The 18,082-nt window shown below is 40.7% G+C and overlaps 1 protein-coding gene across 1 annotated transcript in view; it reads right to left on the bottom strand.

The window, feature by feature from the left end:
• The window catches only part of PEX1 (peroxisomal biogenesis factor 1), a 1,694,243-nt gene that overhangs the window by 864,229 nt on the left and 811,932 nt on the right, over positions 1 to 18,082 (bottom strand). The window contains exons 12-13 of the mRNA XM_044067676.1: positions 8,389 to 8,559; positions 6,792 to 6,946 (exon numbers count right to left, since the gene is read on the bottom strand). Of these exons, the coding sequence (XP_043923611.1) occupies positions 6,792 to 6,946; positions 8,389 to 8,559 (326 nt within the window). The remainder of the gene's footprint in view (positions 1 to 6,791; positions 6,947 to 8,388; positions 8,560 to 18,082) is intronic.

The raw sequence follows: 18,082 nt of genomic DNA, 5'->3' as shown, positions 1-18,082 counted from the left end.
GGCCAGCGTCCATTCTGTCCCCCTCTGCCTCTGGGGGAAGAAGAGCCCTGAGTGTCCTGGGAATTCTGTGATTTCCAGCACCACATCTTCTTTTGCCCCCTCTGGTTCTGGGAAAAGGACCTTTGACGGTTTGAGAAGCGGATCCCGATGGCAGACAGTGTCTTCCCATCCTCCTCACTCTGGACTAATGTCTTTTTGGTCTTACCAAAGAGAGTAGAGCTGTCATAAGGGGCATTGGCAAAGGACGCTTTAAAAGGTTCCGAAAATTGACATAATCTTAGCCAGGTGTTGCACCTCATGGACACTCCAGACCCAGCCACCCTAGCCGCTCCTTCCGTAGCATGTGAAATGAGTCGCATGGACGTGTTGGAGACTGCTTTCAAAGTGGACATCCTCGCGGAGAAGGAAGCCTTGTCCTCCTGCGAAATGGACTTGGGGGGGAGACTCCTCCAGCTCCTTTGCCAGGTTGCGTTGCAGTCTGGTGACATAGGCCAGGTAAGTTCAGTGCCCTAATCGAAAAGGTAGCTGAAGCGTAAACCCGCTTCCCTAGGTGGTCCATCATCCTCGACTCTCGGTATGGATCTGTATCCCACAAGTTGAACACCAAATGAAGTAAACTACTTCAGATCAAATATTCAGTCATACATTTAACTATATTAACTATATCTATCATATGTTCTACAGAGTGACATTTGCGGAGCAATTGTGAAATGATCGGCTCACTCAACAGGCAATATCACTTTGCTATGTGACTGCATACATTGTGCTGGTCTGTAACAAAACAATGATTATGGCAACAATCTACATTTAAAATAATGCTGCATGCCCAGGAAGCTATTTTGCTGCAGAATTTCTTTTTGTTTGTTTACGCTTTTGGCATGACTCAACAAGACGGCTATTTTAATATGAATGTCCATGCTTAAATTTCCAGTTACACACTCACAGATGTAACAAAGCCACCTTTTAACAAATGCAAGTAGTACTAATTTTTTATTGTCAGTGTTTGAACAATATGTCTTGCTTCAATGTTAAGCAGTCTGTAAATACAAGGAAATCTAAGTGCCCCCAGTCAAGCCCACAAGCACGCACTGTTGCTGCTAATTAACAAGTCAGGGATTTACTGTCCAAACTGCTGGGCAGATTCTCACTAAAAATATTTTTTCTACCTTAATTCAATCTATTTTCCCAAAGCTGAAAATTGTATTTAAATTGTTGCAATTTGAAGCTTCTGCTCACTATTTCCTACCATTTTTGTTTATTCAACATGTCAGTTTCTTGTATAGCTGCATTTTCTTTTTTTATTTACTAAGTCACTGACATTTCTGTTTTCTGGCAGATTCCATTATGTTTATACAGGCTGGGGGAAGTTCTGAGTTTTTTTATTTCCTCTGAATCTATGCACCAAAGATGACTTTGTTTGTCTTTTCGGCTTTTCCTGGTTAGGGTTCACCACAGCGGAACTCCGGTCTGCTAATGATTGGCAGTAGATTTTTATGGTACCAAGTTGCCAGCCCGACACCCAACCTTCAGCGAAGGCATTCCCATTCACGCATGTCTTTCGGAGGCCACTCGACCGCGGGGGGGACATGCAGACTCCACACAGAAGGCACTCCAGCCGAGAATCGAACAAGAGAACCTCTTGCTGTGAGGCAACAATGCTACCACTGTACCGCCGCGGCTTATGCACCAAAGATGACTAATAATTCAAATTATTGCACTATAGATTTATGTTCTTTCTCATCTAAATTTCTAAGAGGACACAAGACCCCTATTGTGTACATGTATGCTATGCTCCACTACAAGCTTTGTCCCTGAAGGGTTCATTAGATATTTTTTTTTCCCTTTTCATCTGATATCTTTGGCAAATTATTACATATTTCATTATAGCCCCCAAAAGTCAAGGCTGGTTCCTTTTATGGCTCTGGCTAAACATGTTATACCTGCCAAGTCTTAAGCTGCTTGTATGCCTCCTCCATAACATACTTCTCACCAAACTTTTAGCAAACTGAAAACTTCTATAATCTTGCAGACCCATAAGTATTGAGCTTTGATTACGTATAATCGAGCAATACAGCACAGAATATCAATAGTAATATAACAGATGGCGACTGTATTACATGTGCATTGTATTTGAAGCTATGCTGGCTGTATGAATAACTAGCTATGGCTTGGTTTTCTAATAGTAAACAGATGTCTAAACTTGAAGACATCCATCCATAACCTCCTTTTTCCCCATTTTTGCACATGGGGTCGGGGTGTTACTTCAACACTGACAATCTTTTAGAGCCAAGGTTTACACCACTGAGTGGCTAGCCCTGCCACAGTAGTTCTTCCCCACTACACACTCATATGCACACTCACACCTATGGAAAATTCAGTGTGTCCAATTCACCTACTGCATATCAGCCACCAAAATGCTCTTCCTTTACCTGTTTTATTTTCTCCATTTATATCAGGGGTTTAATTTCACTATTAATTAAACTCAATCTACCCTTTCATGGTCTTTAAACAAATTAGTTTATCTCTCTCCCTCCTTAATTTTGCATAATACTGTTTGGCAGTGTTTATCAATGCCCTCTACCACAATCAATTTCATAACATTTTTTTTCTTTTTTACACTACAGTATAGCAGAACTGGGATAGCTTAAGCAATTAATGAGCTTTGCTCTTGAATAACATAGCTGGAAGCTATCTTTAGAAATAACCATACTTTCTAATAACAATAACCTAAACACTATTACTTTTCTTAACAAAGCTATTCTTTGGTATTTTCCTAAAATCTTTTTAGACTATTCTCAGTACAAGTAGTTAAGAGTTAAATCAAGGGAGATTGCAAGTGTGGCTATTAGCACCAAAGGTATTTGCTATCCTTTCTATTACAGTATTTCAACATGTCTCATCATCTATGTAGCACAGTACATATTTTTTTCTATCTCTTCTACCAACCTGTGCATTTATATTCTTAGTAGATATGTTTGTTACTAAATTCTTTAAACATCTTTATTAAAACATTATGTGTTAAACTGCAATGCAGAAAACAAACCTTAACAGTTTCCATTATTATTGACATGCAGTACATTATATATATCATTCACGGCAACATTACATGGATTGCACAATTCTTGCCTTAAACCTTACTCTTCCCCCCTTAACATTATTCTGCATGTATTGTTTCAGAAATTCCACAGTTTCTATGCAATGTATTAATTCTTTATCCTGAAGCTCTCTCCCCCAGTTCTTTTATCTCTTGTAGAGTATTCAGTACTTTACAGTTGGTTTAGATCTTGATTTCCATCTTCTAGGAACTGCTTTTTTTGTCAGACAGTAACATTAATAGGTTAATAGATTAGTACTAGGGTAATTACTCTTATGGGCTATTTTAAGTCTAGCTAATTACCCCATGTAAGAATCAACCCATGTACCATGCTGTCGTTAGGGTAAAACACTTTTTTCTTTTATACACTGCATTTCTGCAGAACTGGGATAGCTGCAAGCAGCTAATGAGCTTTGCTCTCGAATAACATAGTTGGAAGGTATCTTTAGAAATTACCAGTTTCAAGACTACCCTAAATACTACTTCCTTTCTTAATAAAGCTATTCTTTGGTATTTTCCTAAAATCTTAAACTTAGTTAAGACCTTGGGCCAAGTGTAGGCAATTAAGGTTTTATCTCCTAGCACAGCAGAATCATGCCCTTGGTTACAACCATTTGCTCCCTCAACATTTCCGACAAAGCACTCCTTACAGAATTTTTAAAATCCACCAGGTTGTTACACTCCCAAAAACACGTTCTCAATTACTTCTCTCTTTCCTGCTACGCCTCCAGCATGAGCTACCTACTCTAGGAAACATTCTCTGAAGTCTGCTTGGGGTATAAAATATGCAAACAATTCTATGCAAACATCTTACACCTTTTGTACTCTGCTGCACACCTGGGAGCCATACAGACGTCCTTACACTGTTCCTTTGTAAACTGCCTGTCCATTCTCTTTTCCCAACCTTTTTTAACCTCCTCTGATTGTTATTACTATAATGCAGTCTTTTACATGCCTTACTGATTATCCCTTTTTCAATAGCAGATTCTATTCTACACTAAACCAAAAACTCTGCTAGAGCTGGTCTTTCACTTAACACTCCCATAATTCCTTTCTCTTTGTTTATAATTCATTATCAATCCCAGTTATGGAAGGCAGTCTCTAACATGCAGTCCAAACTTCTTCTTAGCCTCATTCCACTCTATTACCTTTCCCTACAAAGTTATCTGCTCCCAGTGTATTGGCTCCTTTGCTAATTTCATCCAGTAAACTGCAGTCCTCTCAGCTATTTCCTATACCCTTACTTGCAGTTAACCCTGCTGGTAAATCTCCTTTCATCATTCAAGTAGTGGCTTAGTTCTTGGAATAATTTCTTGCTATTTTATGAATATACATTTTCTGTATGGCTGTTATTCTCCTTAATGCTCTGTATCCAAAATCCTACTCCTCTCCTTATATCTTGAGCTGCCCACTCCCTGTTTATTCACCATCCCTTTCCACTTTGATTTATAACCTTCTGCTTGTGTTGTGTACATCAGCCTTAACTGTGTAGCTCTAAAGTATCCATTTTAAGCAGGTAATCTTGTACCACCTTGTTTTAAGGGAAAAATCAACTTATCCCACTTCAACGTATCCCACTTAATACTTACCCTCTTCCTCTCCTAAAAAAAAAAATCCTTCACTTATCCTCTGATTGATAAATATGTTTGACTTGTACATAAAACTAAAGGGACAAAAAACATTTTATCGGTGCATATCTTATTATTCATATCGACAAATAAGTTTCCATCTTCTCATTGTATTTTTTTATCTTTGTTTAGTCTCTTCCCACATATCCTGAGTTGCCGTAACAGAATCTTTTAATCTATAACATAAAAATTAATCTTATCACGTCCCTATAAATATCAAGCCTTTTATCATTGCCTCATGATGCAAATCTGATCCTTCACTAACTGATGCTAGCAGCATGTGAGGCCCAAAAGGCTGCTTCAGAAGCGGAGCAACCTAAGGTTTAACTTATTTCTCCTCTTCTGTTTCAAGAGGCTCAGGCATTAGCCTGGGACCACATAATGGTACTTTCACACTGGACACCAACTACCACCACCTTAACAAAGACAGGAAGGACTCTTTTTTTTCCTCTTTTCAGCCCCTCCTGATAGCTGGGGCTAGGATGGAACAATGCCACTTGTGTCAGTATTCCATTTTGGCCTCTTCACAAAGGTGTCAGAAATTATGCTACAGTGAATCCTAGCTCATGACATGAATACTGCTGGAAAACAAAGGTCTAAATCTTTTAGGTTTCAAACAAGGTAACTTTTCCATAGTGAACATAAGAATCCACATGTGAGCTACGGCAGTAGCAGAATAGAAACATGCAGCTCAAGGGCTAGTCATGCTTTCCTAAAACTGTGAACAACTCCAGCACATATGGACCTGTTGGAGGCATGTACACTTCTTGGTGTGGGAATGAAAGAAGAAAAAAACATCCAAGCTGAGATGAGCAGAACAGCCAATCCAAATAGCTACATATTGTAGAGGGCATATGATCTCAAATTTAGACTCCACAAGCAAAGCAGTAACACTGCTGCTCTACTGAACACTGGTCAGGCTACGCATTTAGTACTGTGTGCAGTTCTGGAAGCCTTACAAGGAAAGGGATAATAAGACATTGGAAAGAATATAGAGGAAAGGCTACAGAAGGGTGAAAGGGATGGAGATAAAGCGTAACATCAGAGACAAGAGGTGCTACAGCACTTCTCACTAGATTCCAGAAAGACATAGTGAACTTGAAATAGGTACACAAGATCATGTCAGGGAGACATGAATGGGCTTTCCTGAATAAGGAAGGACAAGGTGGGAAGAATAGAGCAAAGGCAGCAACAGACTAACTTCTCTTTGGATATTCAAACGTATATCACTAAGAAGGTTGCTGACCCATAAAATGGGCTACCAGAATAAATGGTGAAGAGGGAATCCAAGGATGCATGACATAAGCGGAGAAGTGGTGAGAAGAATGACAGGGAAGGATGGGAGGAAGCATGCGGAATGAAAATAAAGAATTGGACATTGGGTTCTTCTAACATCAATCAAATGTAAAGTTAGATCCATCCCTTTTATATTAAGCAAAGAAAAATGGATGACAAGATTTTTGACAGAGACAACCCCAACAGTAAGAAGGCTATAGTACTGCAAAAGCTGCAAACTGGAATTAGGACAGTGCAAGTTTTACCGTCTATATGCATCTATTTTCATACAATTTTGGTGAATTACTGGCAGAAGATGAACTTCACAGCACTGAGCGGAATCCATTATTCAAGGTCTTAGCTGAATGGCAACACAGGTTGATATCAATTTACACAAGATGGTGACTAATTTTCTAAACCATAAACATTTCTCAACCTCTTTCTGATGCACAACAAAGTTATGAAATCACATCACTCACCTATAACTATGCACTGTTTAAGATAAAAGTTAACTGACCATCATGGAACCACTCAGATCTTTCTGCTTAATAACTGGGATTTGAACAATATCTCATATTTAGAAATATCTTTGTCAAATAGTAAAAAAATCAATAATGCACATTCTACACCCATTGCTGTTAGAAGGCAAGACTGCATTTATGCTACTACTGTGGTGAGACATCTGTGGAATTTGGTGAAATAGTCTGTATGTATCCAGGAAGGCAGAAAAATGGTGCTGTTTACCTCTACAAATGAAGATTTGCTAAACATGCCATTCTCAAAAATCTGCTTACCTGATCTGGAGAATGAATTGCCTTGAAACACTGAAATAAATGAGTTCCTTGAGTGGCTACCAAAGAGGGATGAAGAGAATGTTCCGACTGGCTTGTAGCTATAAGTGCTACTAGACTGCCCAGTGAGACAATGGTGCCAATCATATCCTTCAAAGCTGCAAAGTAGAAAACAGCATCTTAAAAAAAAGACTTTTAGTATCACTTTCCAAAGTATCATGCTTTCCTGTTACTGAAAAATGTGTTCCTGTATTGCAGACATTGAAATCTTACTTGCTCATGTCTTCCACATCAGAATTCATCAAGCCTGCAAAAGCACAGATTCAGAAATAGACACAAAGTGCTTTGGTTGGCTACTCTACCCATTTCTTTACCTGTTGAATAAAGTGTACATCCTGATCAATGATGCATCATAATTATTCTAACTCTCATAAAAAGCTATTTGGTTCCACTCTATCCCATTTTTTCTTGAAACTTCCCATAAAATTGTCTTGTAGTCACGTTGGGAACACACTGCATCTAAACTGGATACACCTCTGTTTATATACATCTTTCTCTGAAGCTGTTACCTTCCACTTCATTAATTCCCCTGAGGTAACAAAATGCTCTACTATATCCCTTTTTGTCTTTTCCACAAAGATACAGTTATTTTCCTATTAACAATGCTATCCATTTAGACAAAACCCTTTTAAGTGTAGGGCCTACAGAAAGGCCTACAGAAAAGCCAAGAAATCATGTGATGAGAATAGAATAGCTACTATGGGCGTGAGAATTGGGCTGTGGGTTGCCAGCATCTGCAGATTATTAGAAAGTGGCCACACCAATTATGATTTGCTGCCAAAGTCTCAATTTCTTCCCCTCAATTCAATTTGCTGAAGTACTCGTTAAATGTTTTTCCATGGCTGTGACATGTCTAAATTCTGTGAAGGATATAAATTATTGCACGTGACCGATAATTCAAGGAAATAGAACACAACTGTTGGGAATGCTGACTGGGAGAGAGAGAAAGACATAAAACAATGGATAAATAATGAGTGGGGAAAGGAACTGGGCATAAGAACTGATTTAAAGGAAGCAGGATGAGCTACAAGCTACACTGCATTACTGAAAATGAAAAAGAGTGTATTGATTTTTAATTGTGAAAAAGAGGGATATCACATGACTACTGTGCCACTGGGAGGTCACATGAGAAAGTATAGTGCAATGTACATATATTTGTAAATAAGTTCCTTGTTTGGTGTTGTCCGTTGAAGATGTTTTTCTGATTATTAAAGGTTGATTTTAATAGAAAATAAATGACAGTAAATAAAGACCTATGATTCACCCCATTTGCCTATGGATCAACCTACTGACGACCCCCTTTTGTTCACAGTGTGCATGTACTGTTCACTCCAACTTTTTCTGTCTTGCTCACCATCCAATAAACTACTGTTGTTACTGTCATAAGACTAAGATCCCTGTGTTGATAAGCTTGCAGAGCACTTTCTGATGACTTACATTCCACTGCATGGTTACCTTCAGATGGAATGAAAATACGCCTACCTATCCAGAATGCATAACAAGATAAAAGGAATTATGAATGGAGATGTGACTTACTCACCCTGTGCAGCATGCTTGCTAAGGACAGCCTCAGGACTTAATTCATTTTCTGGAGTTAAGGCAGCTTTTGTTATCACATCAAGATCATCCAACAAGAGAACCGAAGGTTGCCTCCACACAGCCTCTGCAAAAGCATCTTCAAGCTTTTTTCTTATATTTTCAAACGTTTTACCTACAGGGAAAAAAACAGGTTTGAACTAGGAAATGAGAAGGGAAATGGAGTTTCTACCTGTTTTGCTGACGTGACCCACAAACTTTCAGCAAGTGGAAACAAATATGAAATTACATTTAATTGAACAATCATGTACAGCTAAACAAACTACATAACTTACACACGTGGATAAATTACAATAGTGTGTAGTTAAAGTAGTTTCCAAAATACACCATCGTCCATCGGCTTAAAGAGTAAAGCAATGTAATGTCATGGTAACAAGTAATGTCTAACAAAGTAGGTCAGTACCAGCAGAAGCTGTTAAGGGGGAAAGGATACAGCATCAAGGAGCTTGTATTGTTTCATGCAACTGTACAACTACTCCCATCTCAGATGTAGAAGAGCCATGCAACAAGAGGTTTGAAATGACAAGCCTAAATGTGACTATCTTCAAGTGCATCTGGGTGTTCTTTTCAAGTGCTACTCCTTCACTTTAAGGTCAGGTGGGGTGGGTTTAGGGTTACAATATGGAAATACTGGAGTACAGCTTTCCACATGGAAGTGCAAGAAATTTGCCTCTACAAAGACTCAGCTAAAGCTAAATTTGGGCTTTCTATTTCAAGATTCTAACTTTGGAGACTTAAACATTTGAAGTTATACTGCAGAACTGTCAGTGCTCTGTAACAAAACTGAATTTGTGCTAGGATTCAAAACTGTAATACTGTATTGTGACTAAAGAAATACAATAAAAAATATATACTCACCCTATTAGTTGATGTACAAGAAATCTTTCCCAGTGAATAACTGTTGAGATTTCCTCTTCTAATATCCATAGTTCAACACAATCCTGTTATTTTCCCTTGGTTCAACATTCAGAGGCAAGTCTGCATCCTGCCGGTGGATGCCATGGTATCAGATGCTGTACGAGCACATCCACATATGCATGAATCGTGCCATCCTAAATAGAACCAAGATGTTCTCCTCCAAAAAAGGAAGCCAATCTGGTGGTCCCCTGCCATAAACAAACTTTACAACAAAAGGAAGAAACTGTTGCAGAAAAGAGGAAAATCCCAGGATGCAAAAAACTCCCTTACCAGCCTTAGTAAGAAGCTGAGATCCCTCATAAAATCCTCCAAAGCTAGTTACGAAAATAAAATTACCAAAGATTCCAAAGACAACCACAAGGCATTCTATAACTATGTCAAGAATCTAAATGGCAATGCTCAGATCTGCTCTGAGCTACAACAGAATGGCATTAAATATACTGATCCCAAGGATATTGCCAATATCCTGACAGATCGATTCAGTGCCAACTTCACCCCCCTCTCACCCCCTAAATGGCCCATCTCAATACTTGAAAAATGCCAAATTCTGTTAATAACGGCCACACAGGTAAAAAATGCACTCTCCAAAGCTAAGAATACAGCATCCTTGGGACCAGATGACATCCCAGGCTGTGTCATGTTTAATCATACTCTCACCTCAGACTTCATGCCCACTGAATGGCGCACAGCTACAGTTATCCCACTCCACAAGGGGGGATCCACCTTGGATCCCGGGAACTTCCGCCCCATCAGTTTGATGAGCCTGATCTGCAAGGCCATGGAACGTATTATCATGGAACTTATAAACAAAGATATTGGCAACCTTAAAACACTGAACCCCACCCAGTTTGGGTTTGTGAAGGGCCGATCTTGTCTCCTGAACCTGATTGACTTCTTCGAATCAGTCTCCAGAGCCGTGGACGAGGGTAGGACAGTCCACACAGCCTATCTTGACCTCACCAAGGCCTTTGACACCATCTCCCACTCTGGAATCATAGATAAACTTACTAAGCTGGGCATTAATCCCTACGTCACTCGATGGGTTGCCAACTGGCTTACTGACAGAACCCACACTGTAAAAGTAGCTGACTCCAAATCCAGCTCCAGACAAGTGACAAGTGGCGTACCTCAGGGTTCAAGTCCTGGGACCTCTCTTGTTTGGCATCTACTTCTCTGAAGTACAGGCCAACACTAAGGGACTCTGGCTAACAAAGTTTGCAGATGACTGCAAACTGGGAGCCATTACTGAATCCCCAAATTATGTGGATATTCTACAAAAGGGCCTTACAGAAACAGATGCTTGGTGCCAGAGCCATGGGCTCAAGCTCAATGGCAAGAAATGCATAGTTATCCCCTTTGGGAAAAAACATGTACCCGTGAATTACCACATAGGTGGCAGTACACTAAACACCGAAAGAGACATAGGGACACAGGTGGACAGTGGTCTCACCTTCAATAACCACATCGCCACACCAGTCAGGAAATACTTCTATGTGGCACACCTCATCACTAAGGGCTTTTCATCCAGAAAAAAGGAGGTCATTGTCCCACTGTGCTCATCCCTCATTAAACCCATTATAGAATACAACGCCCCATTTGGTATGTACCTCTCAAGACATCTGCAACAACTGGAAAGGCCACAGAAATACCTCACTAAAAAGAACCACAGGCCTAAAGCAGATGCCCTATGCTGACCGCCTTAAAAAACTCCAGCTATACTCTGTCGCATATCGTCTACTCCGAGGCAATCTCTGCTTAACATACAAGGCCATGTCAAACCCAGAGCTGTTGGACATGCTACACTTAAAGAAATCCCAATCCCCGAGAGCCACACGCTCCAGGGATCTAAACCTTGCCATCACAATAAACAAAACATGCTGGAGGGATAGGTTCCTGACCCAGAGACTCCCCAGAATCTGGAATAGACTGCCCATACATGTCAAGCAGAGCGCCTCTTTGGCCCTCTTCAACAGGAACCTTGATGATTGGATGGGAGAAAGGAAATTCACCCCGGGGATCATGTCAGGGGTCCAGGGAAGTAAATAGTGTAGGAAGAAATAGCCAGGAAATTGTTATGGCTAGGCTTGTATAGGCCCTAGGGCAGATAGCCTAGTACCAACCTATGAACCTATTACATCTAAGGGACAGCTAACCTTTGTAAAAGGCCAAACAGGGTTCCATAAAGATGAAGATATGCAGCTCAGACAACCTGCATCCAGAGAGAATGACCATCATAAAAGTACATCTGTGTAAGTAAATTTACCATAACAGTACAATACATGTTCGAACAGACCACTGTAGAAGTAGCCTAAGTTATATGGGATGTATACTACCGAGAAGTGGCCATTTGGCCAGTCTTCAAAAGCTGTTGGGTGCCTTCCACTGTTCCATACAGCTGATGGAGCATGAGAGTGTGCTGGTATAAAAGCAAACGTACGGGTGCAAAATTCGGAAATTTCTTGGCTCACAGAAAGGGAGACATTTAGTGCAATAACAGACAAATTGCAGTTATGTACACTTATGTGCTAGGAGAAACTGGGGAAAACACGGATAAGGGGAATCCCACCCCAGCCAAAAGATTAGAGAGAGGGAGACAGGATCTAGCAGGAGACCAAAGTAATGCAAAAGTGACTAATTATCCGCTGTTCGGTAAGTTTACTTACACAACTGTACTATGTTCCTCATTAAATAACTACTGCAGTAGCCTAAACTATGCAAGACAATTAATGTCTAGGTAGCCAGGGACGAAGGAGGAGGATCACAGTCCAGTAGCCCTGGAGAACATTCCTAGCAAATCCTGCTCTTGCCGTGGAGAAGGACTCATTATGTTTGGTGAAGATGTGTACAGAAGACCATATTTTTACCTCTAGAATTTGTCTAGAGAGTCCATCCCTTTCAAGGTAGAACAAATGGATATGAACCGATTGATTTAAAGTTAATTCTGAAACAACCTTAACCTGGCTGAAAGAAGGGTTAGTTCTTAAGGTTACCCTGTCCTTATGGAAGTTAAGGTAAGGTTGTGTTACCATAAGAGCCTGTAACTCAAATACTCCAAGTGAAAGTGACAGAAGTAAGTTAAACTGTTTTCCATGTTAAGAACTTTAAATCAGCAGTTTCTCTAAGACAAACATAAGATTATAAGGAGGAGGAAACCATTTTTTTTTTTTTGTTTTTTTGTTAGGTGGATGAAAGTGTAATACCCCTTTTAAAAACTGGTTTACGTAAGATGAGGAGGAAAAGGGAGGACTCTAAGGGCAGACAGACAGAAATGCCTGAAGGACGAATCTTAATAGATCAGTTGTTGCAGTTCACACAGATACTTGAGAACGAGAGGAATGACAGCCTTGAAAGGGTCCTGCCTTTTCTTATGGAACTAACTAGAAACTTCCTCCAATTAGCCAAAGAAGATTTTCTAGTGGCAAGTTTCTTAGTCTCCTTTAATACCCGTTCGACATCCTTGAAAAAAAGGTACCTCAGGGGGTTCAAAATTCTATCATTCAGGCAAGTCACATGTTTCAATAGGACGCAGTGAATCCAGATTCCTTGTCCTGCATGAGTAAATCCATCCTGTGGAAATAGAAGTTAAAATGTGAACTAGAAACAAAAAAAAAACTTAATGAAAAGGAAGAAACAATGTTGTCTGGGCAAAAGGGAGTTATCAACATTTTGGAAGAGTCTTTCTGGATTTTTAAAAGAACTCTGGTTATCATAGGAAAGACGAACAAATTTCCCAACCATGGGAAGGAAAAGGCATCTCTCTTCCATGTCTTCCTGCAAGGTGTCCAGAAGCAAAATTTCTTCAGCAGTCTGTTGTGGATGGAGGCAAAGACATCTATCTGAGGAATTCTCCACAGGTGCATGATGTACTGGAAGACCCTTGTGTGTAACTTCTATTTGAAGGGGGGGGCTGTCCTGGACCTGCTCAGTGTTCCTAGCATAGTATTTTGCTCTAATGCAAGATAAGTATCTTGAAGGAATACATTAATACATTGTACTGAACTGCAAGTTCCAAGGATATCATGGGTAATCTACATAGGAAGTAAAAACACCCCTATTTACTTATATACCAATCCATTACAGTATTGCCTGTGTTTACCAAAATAGGTCTTGAAGTCCATAAACAGGTCAGAGTTTTTAAAGCATTTATCAGTGCCATCATTTATTTTATGCTATGCATTTTTTCATAAAATGATGGTCCCAAAGATCCTATACCTTGAATCCCTTGAACACAGCCCTTCATGAGATGCATTCATGGCCACAAAGAAGGGGTTTGGAGGAAAATCATAAGACACATTCAGAAGCAACTGGTCTAGTCACCAGACATTTTTTTTCTTGCAAAGTTCAGTACAGTTATTTGAAAAGTTAGAGGGTACTTGTGTTGGGTCCACAGAGATTTAAGAAACCACAAAACCATTGCATTGTCCTCATGTGTAACTTGGTTAATGGGATCATTAGAATAGTGGAGGTCATGCATCACAAAATCCTGAAATATTCTCCTTCTATGGTTTTGATTGTTGAGAAAAGTGAAGAAACTATGCTTGTTAAAAGTTTACTTTCTCTAACTGAAAGTAAGCCATTATTTGAGAAATGTCTAACAAGCACCCCAGAAATGTTACTTTGTGAGATGGGATAAGAGGTTATTTATCCATAGTGAGGTGAAATTACAAGATCTGAAACTTATTTTTGACAAACAGGAGAGATTGCTGACAATCTTGTATACAGTCTACAAAAATGAGGCAACTATCCAAGTAGGGAAATATATGAATGCCTTATTTTCTGCAGAAGGCAATCACTGGTGCTAGAAATGTTTTGAATACCCTTGGAGCTGTGGACAGACCAAATGGTAAGGAAGAGAAGTTAAAATGTGAACTAGAAACAAAAAAAAACTTAAAACATGTCCAAATTTTCTGTGAATGAAAATATGTTAACAGTCCTCTTTTATGCCCATTCACTCAAAAAACCTAAAGAAATCAGGAAAGAGCGACTGCACTGTGAGCATTTTAAATTTTGGGACTTTTATGTGAATATTCAGGAAAAGGAGGTCAAGAAAGTACAGTTGTGTACACTTACCATAAATATAGATATTTGAGTGTATTCACTGTTGCAGTCACTGCATTTGGGTTATCTGCTAGCAGGTAGCCCTCAATTGACCTGATTAACAAAGTCTTGGGTCCTGCATCGGTTGCTCTCCCTTCTTCCATAATGTCAGGTCGTCGGGGGTATAAAACATGCAGCCAATGCCATTACGTCAGTTTTTCTTGCCCCAGATATCAGGTGCCCCCCTAATGGGGAGCAATTAAATATAAAAGTACAATGATATACCTCCAACGAAAAAGCAAATACACCAAAAAGGCTTTTAAGCATAGTAAAGGAAAGTAGAGGTATAGCCAAAAGAAGTTAGGGGGCTGGTGGGAGGGTAACCAGGTATAGGTTCTGTGCTATAATGAGCTGAAATGGCTGAGGCGTGGATTTTAATGGAGGAAAAAGACAGTGAATACACTCTAACATCTACATTTATGGTAAGTGTACACAACTGTACTATGTTCTTCGTGTTTCACTGTTGCAGTCATTACATTTGGGTAGCTTCCCAAAGCTATGGTTGGGAGGAGGAATTTAGATAGCATTAGGACCAGCTATAAGGCCCTGCAAGACTGCAGTGGTAAAGCCAGCTCTGGATTTAGAGAAAATTGGCAAATGATAATGCTTGGTGAAAGTATGCACAGAACTCCAGATAGCAGCTTCTAGGATGTCCCTGGTAGAGACGCCTCTGAGAAAGGCTGTAGAGGTAGATGCAGCCCTGGTGGAGTGAGGTCTGATCCCCTGGGGGATAGGTTTTCCATGGTGCTTATAACAGAAATGAATGCAATGGCCTATCCATTTAGAAATGGTTTGCTTTGAAATAGCCTTCCCCTCTGCCCCTGCAGCAAATGCCACCAGCAGTTATTCAGACTTCCTTTGAGGTTTAGTCCTGTCCAAGTAGAATCTAAGTTGTCTGTGCACATCTAAGGAATGCAGTATCCACTCCCCTTTGTTCTGTGGATTGGGAAAGAAGGTTGGCAAATGAATAGACTGATTAGGAGCCACACTGGATACCACCTTGGGCATGAAGGATGGATTGGTTCCGAGGGACACCCTGTCCGCATGAAAGGCTCCCCTGCCATAAGGGCCTGTAATTCAGAAACCCTTCTAGCTTAAGTGATTGCTAAAAGGAAAGCTGTTTTCCAAGAAAGAAATTTTAAGTCTACAGTAGCAGCTGGCTCGAAAGGAGGTAGAGTGAGTTTCTCCAAAACAAAGTTGAGGTCCCAGGCTGGGGTTGGAGCTCTCCTGGGTGGTCTCAAATTTTTGGCCCCTCTGAGGAACTGCTTGAGCAGTGGATGAAAGAGGGGAGGTTCTGTGCTATAATGAGCTGAAATGGCTGAGGCGTGGATTTTACTGGAGGAAAAAGACAGGCCCTTGTGAAGCATCAGTTAAGTACTGTAATATTGTAAAATCTGAGGTAAATTAGGTGCTGCTGTGCTCATCCCTTGAGATTGGTTCCAGGCACAGAATCTTTTCCATTTTTCAGCATTAGATTTCGTAGCACTAGGCCTCCTTGCCTCTAAAATGATATCCATCACAGGTTTACTGAGGAATGGTAGAGGAGAGATTATGTAATTAGCCAGGCTGCAAGGTTCAGTGTTAGAAGCTGGGGGTGCAGAATCTGGTTCTCCTACTGAGACAACAGGGAAGGAGTCTGAGGCAGGTGCCATGGGGATAACAGTGACGCACTGCACAGGAGGGGGTACCATTGTTGGCGTGGCCAGGCTGGAGCAATCAAAATCATCCTTGGTTTGTCCTGTTTGATTTTTAGTAGTACTTTGGAAATCAGAGGCAAAGGGAGGAAGGCATAGACTGATAGTTTTTTCCAGCTGAAGGACAGAGCATTCACTTTCCAGGCTTGCTTGTGGGGAGTCCTTGTGCAAAATTTGCCCAATTGGTAGTTCTGTGGAGAGGCAAACAGGTCTATGTCTGGGCTCCCCCATTTGCTTATCAACATGTTGAAAATCCTTGGTTGCAGTTACAACTCGTGTGGGTCCATGATGTTTCTGCTTAGTCCGTCTGCCAGTGTATTTAATTTTCCTGGCAGGAATTGAGCTTGTAGGTGCACTTGGTAGCTCAAGGCTGTGTCCCACAATGCCATGGCTGGTCTGCATAGGGGGTAAGAATGTGAACCCCCCTTGCTTGTTTATGTACCACATAACAGTGGTGTTGTCCGTCTTTACCATAAGTTGTCCTAGAAGAATGTGGTCCTTGAAGGCTGTCAGAGCATTCTGTACAGCTAACATTTCTTTTGGAATGATATGCAGGTGCATTTGACTTGGGTTCCATTTGCCCTGAATGCACTTCCCTGCCAGGTGAGCCCCCCATGCATAGTCTGATGCGTCTGTTTTTAGGGTTTGGGTGGCAGGGGTTGGTGTGAAAGGTAGTCCCTTGTTTTGGTGACAGGCCTCTGCCCACCAAAGGAATTCTAGGCATAGGCAAGGTATGACAGGAATCATTGCTTCTAGATCCTGAGAATGTTGACACCATTAGGCTTTTTAGATACCACTGTAGTTTCCTCATATGCAGTCTTGCATATGGAATTAGAAGAATGCAGGAAGCCATGAACCGCAAAGCTTGCAGTATTTGTCTTGCAGACAGCAGGGTTTTGTGGCTAATTGTTTGAAGTAGGTTGTTAAATTAATTTGTTTCTCTGGTGTGAGGTAAGCCATCTGGGAAGTTGTATTCAAGCTTGCTCCCAGGAATATAATTTGTTGACAAGGTACAAGGTGTGATTTCTTTTTGTTTATGGTGTACCCCAGACAAGTTAGAACCCTTTGTACAAAGGCCAGGTGATTCAAAAGTATGTCCTGGCTTTCTGCCTGAATTAGACAATCGTCCAGGTATGGGTATATTTGAATATTTCTTTGCCTGCAAAATGCAATAACTGGAGCTAGGCACTTTGTGAATACCCTGGGTGCAGTAGATAAGCCAAAGGGCAGAGCAGAGAACTGATAGTGCATGTAGTCTGCTTTGAGGCATAGGTATCTTCTGCAAGACCCCTGATTGGGATGTGCAGGTATGCTTCTTTTCAATCTAGTGTTGCCAACCAGACATCTTTGTCTAGCATAGGAAGTTGGTGAAGAGTCAGCATCTTGAATTTTGGAATTTCCAAAAAGGTGTTTAGAGTGGACAGGTCCAGGAAAGGACGCCATGAATTGTCTTTTCTCTGGAGGGGAAGCAGAAGGAATGGAGTCCTCTGCATCAGAATCCTCATAAGTAGAGAAGGGCAAATCCAGATCATCAGAAGAATCAGAAAAAACAGAATCTTGGTCAGAAGATTCATAAACAACTTCAGTCCTAGGCCTCTTAGAAAGTTGGCTACCCCTGATTAGAGTTATTAAATCTTCAGCCATTCTTATCATTTGTTTTTTTAGGCACATTTGTTTTTTTAGGCATAGAGGCCTGAGCATGTGGCCTGGGCGTAATTTTTTAGGTATGGTTCGAGATTTAGGCCTAAGTGAAGAAGGAGGCGTCGGTTTAATATGCAAGTCCGTAGGCCTGAATACACCCTCAGAAGCCGGTGCCTGCACAGCAGCTCCTAACTCATCCAAGGTAGAGACATCCACGGATTCCATAGTTGAAGCATCTCGCGTCATAACGGACTCCGAATGGGTCTCATTAGAGGCTTGTGAATGAGA

This window comes from Protopterus annectens, chromosome 3.part1 (genome assembly GCF_019279795.1).
Source record: "Protopterus annectens isolate FY-2018-M chromosome 3.part1, PAN1.0, whole genome shotgun sequence".
Lineage (NCBI taxonomy): Eukaryota > Metazoa > Chordata > Ceratodontiformes > Protopteridae > Protopterus > Protopterus annectens.
Note: the sequence above shows the minus strand (reverse complement) of the source record. Positions and strands in the feature narration are given on the sequence as shown.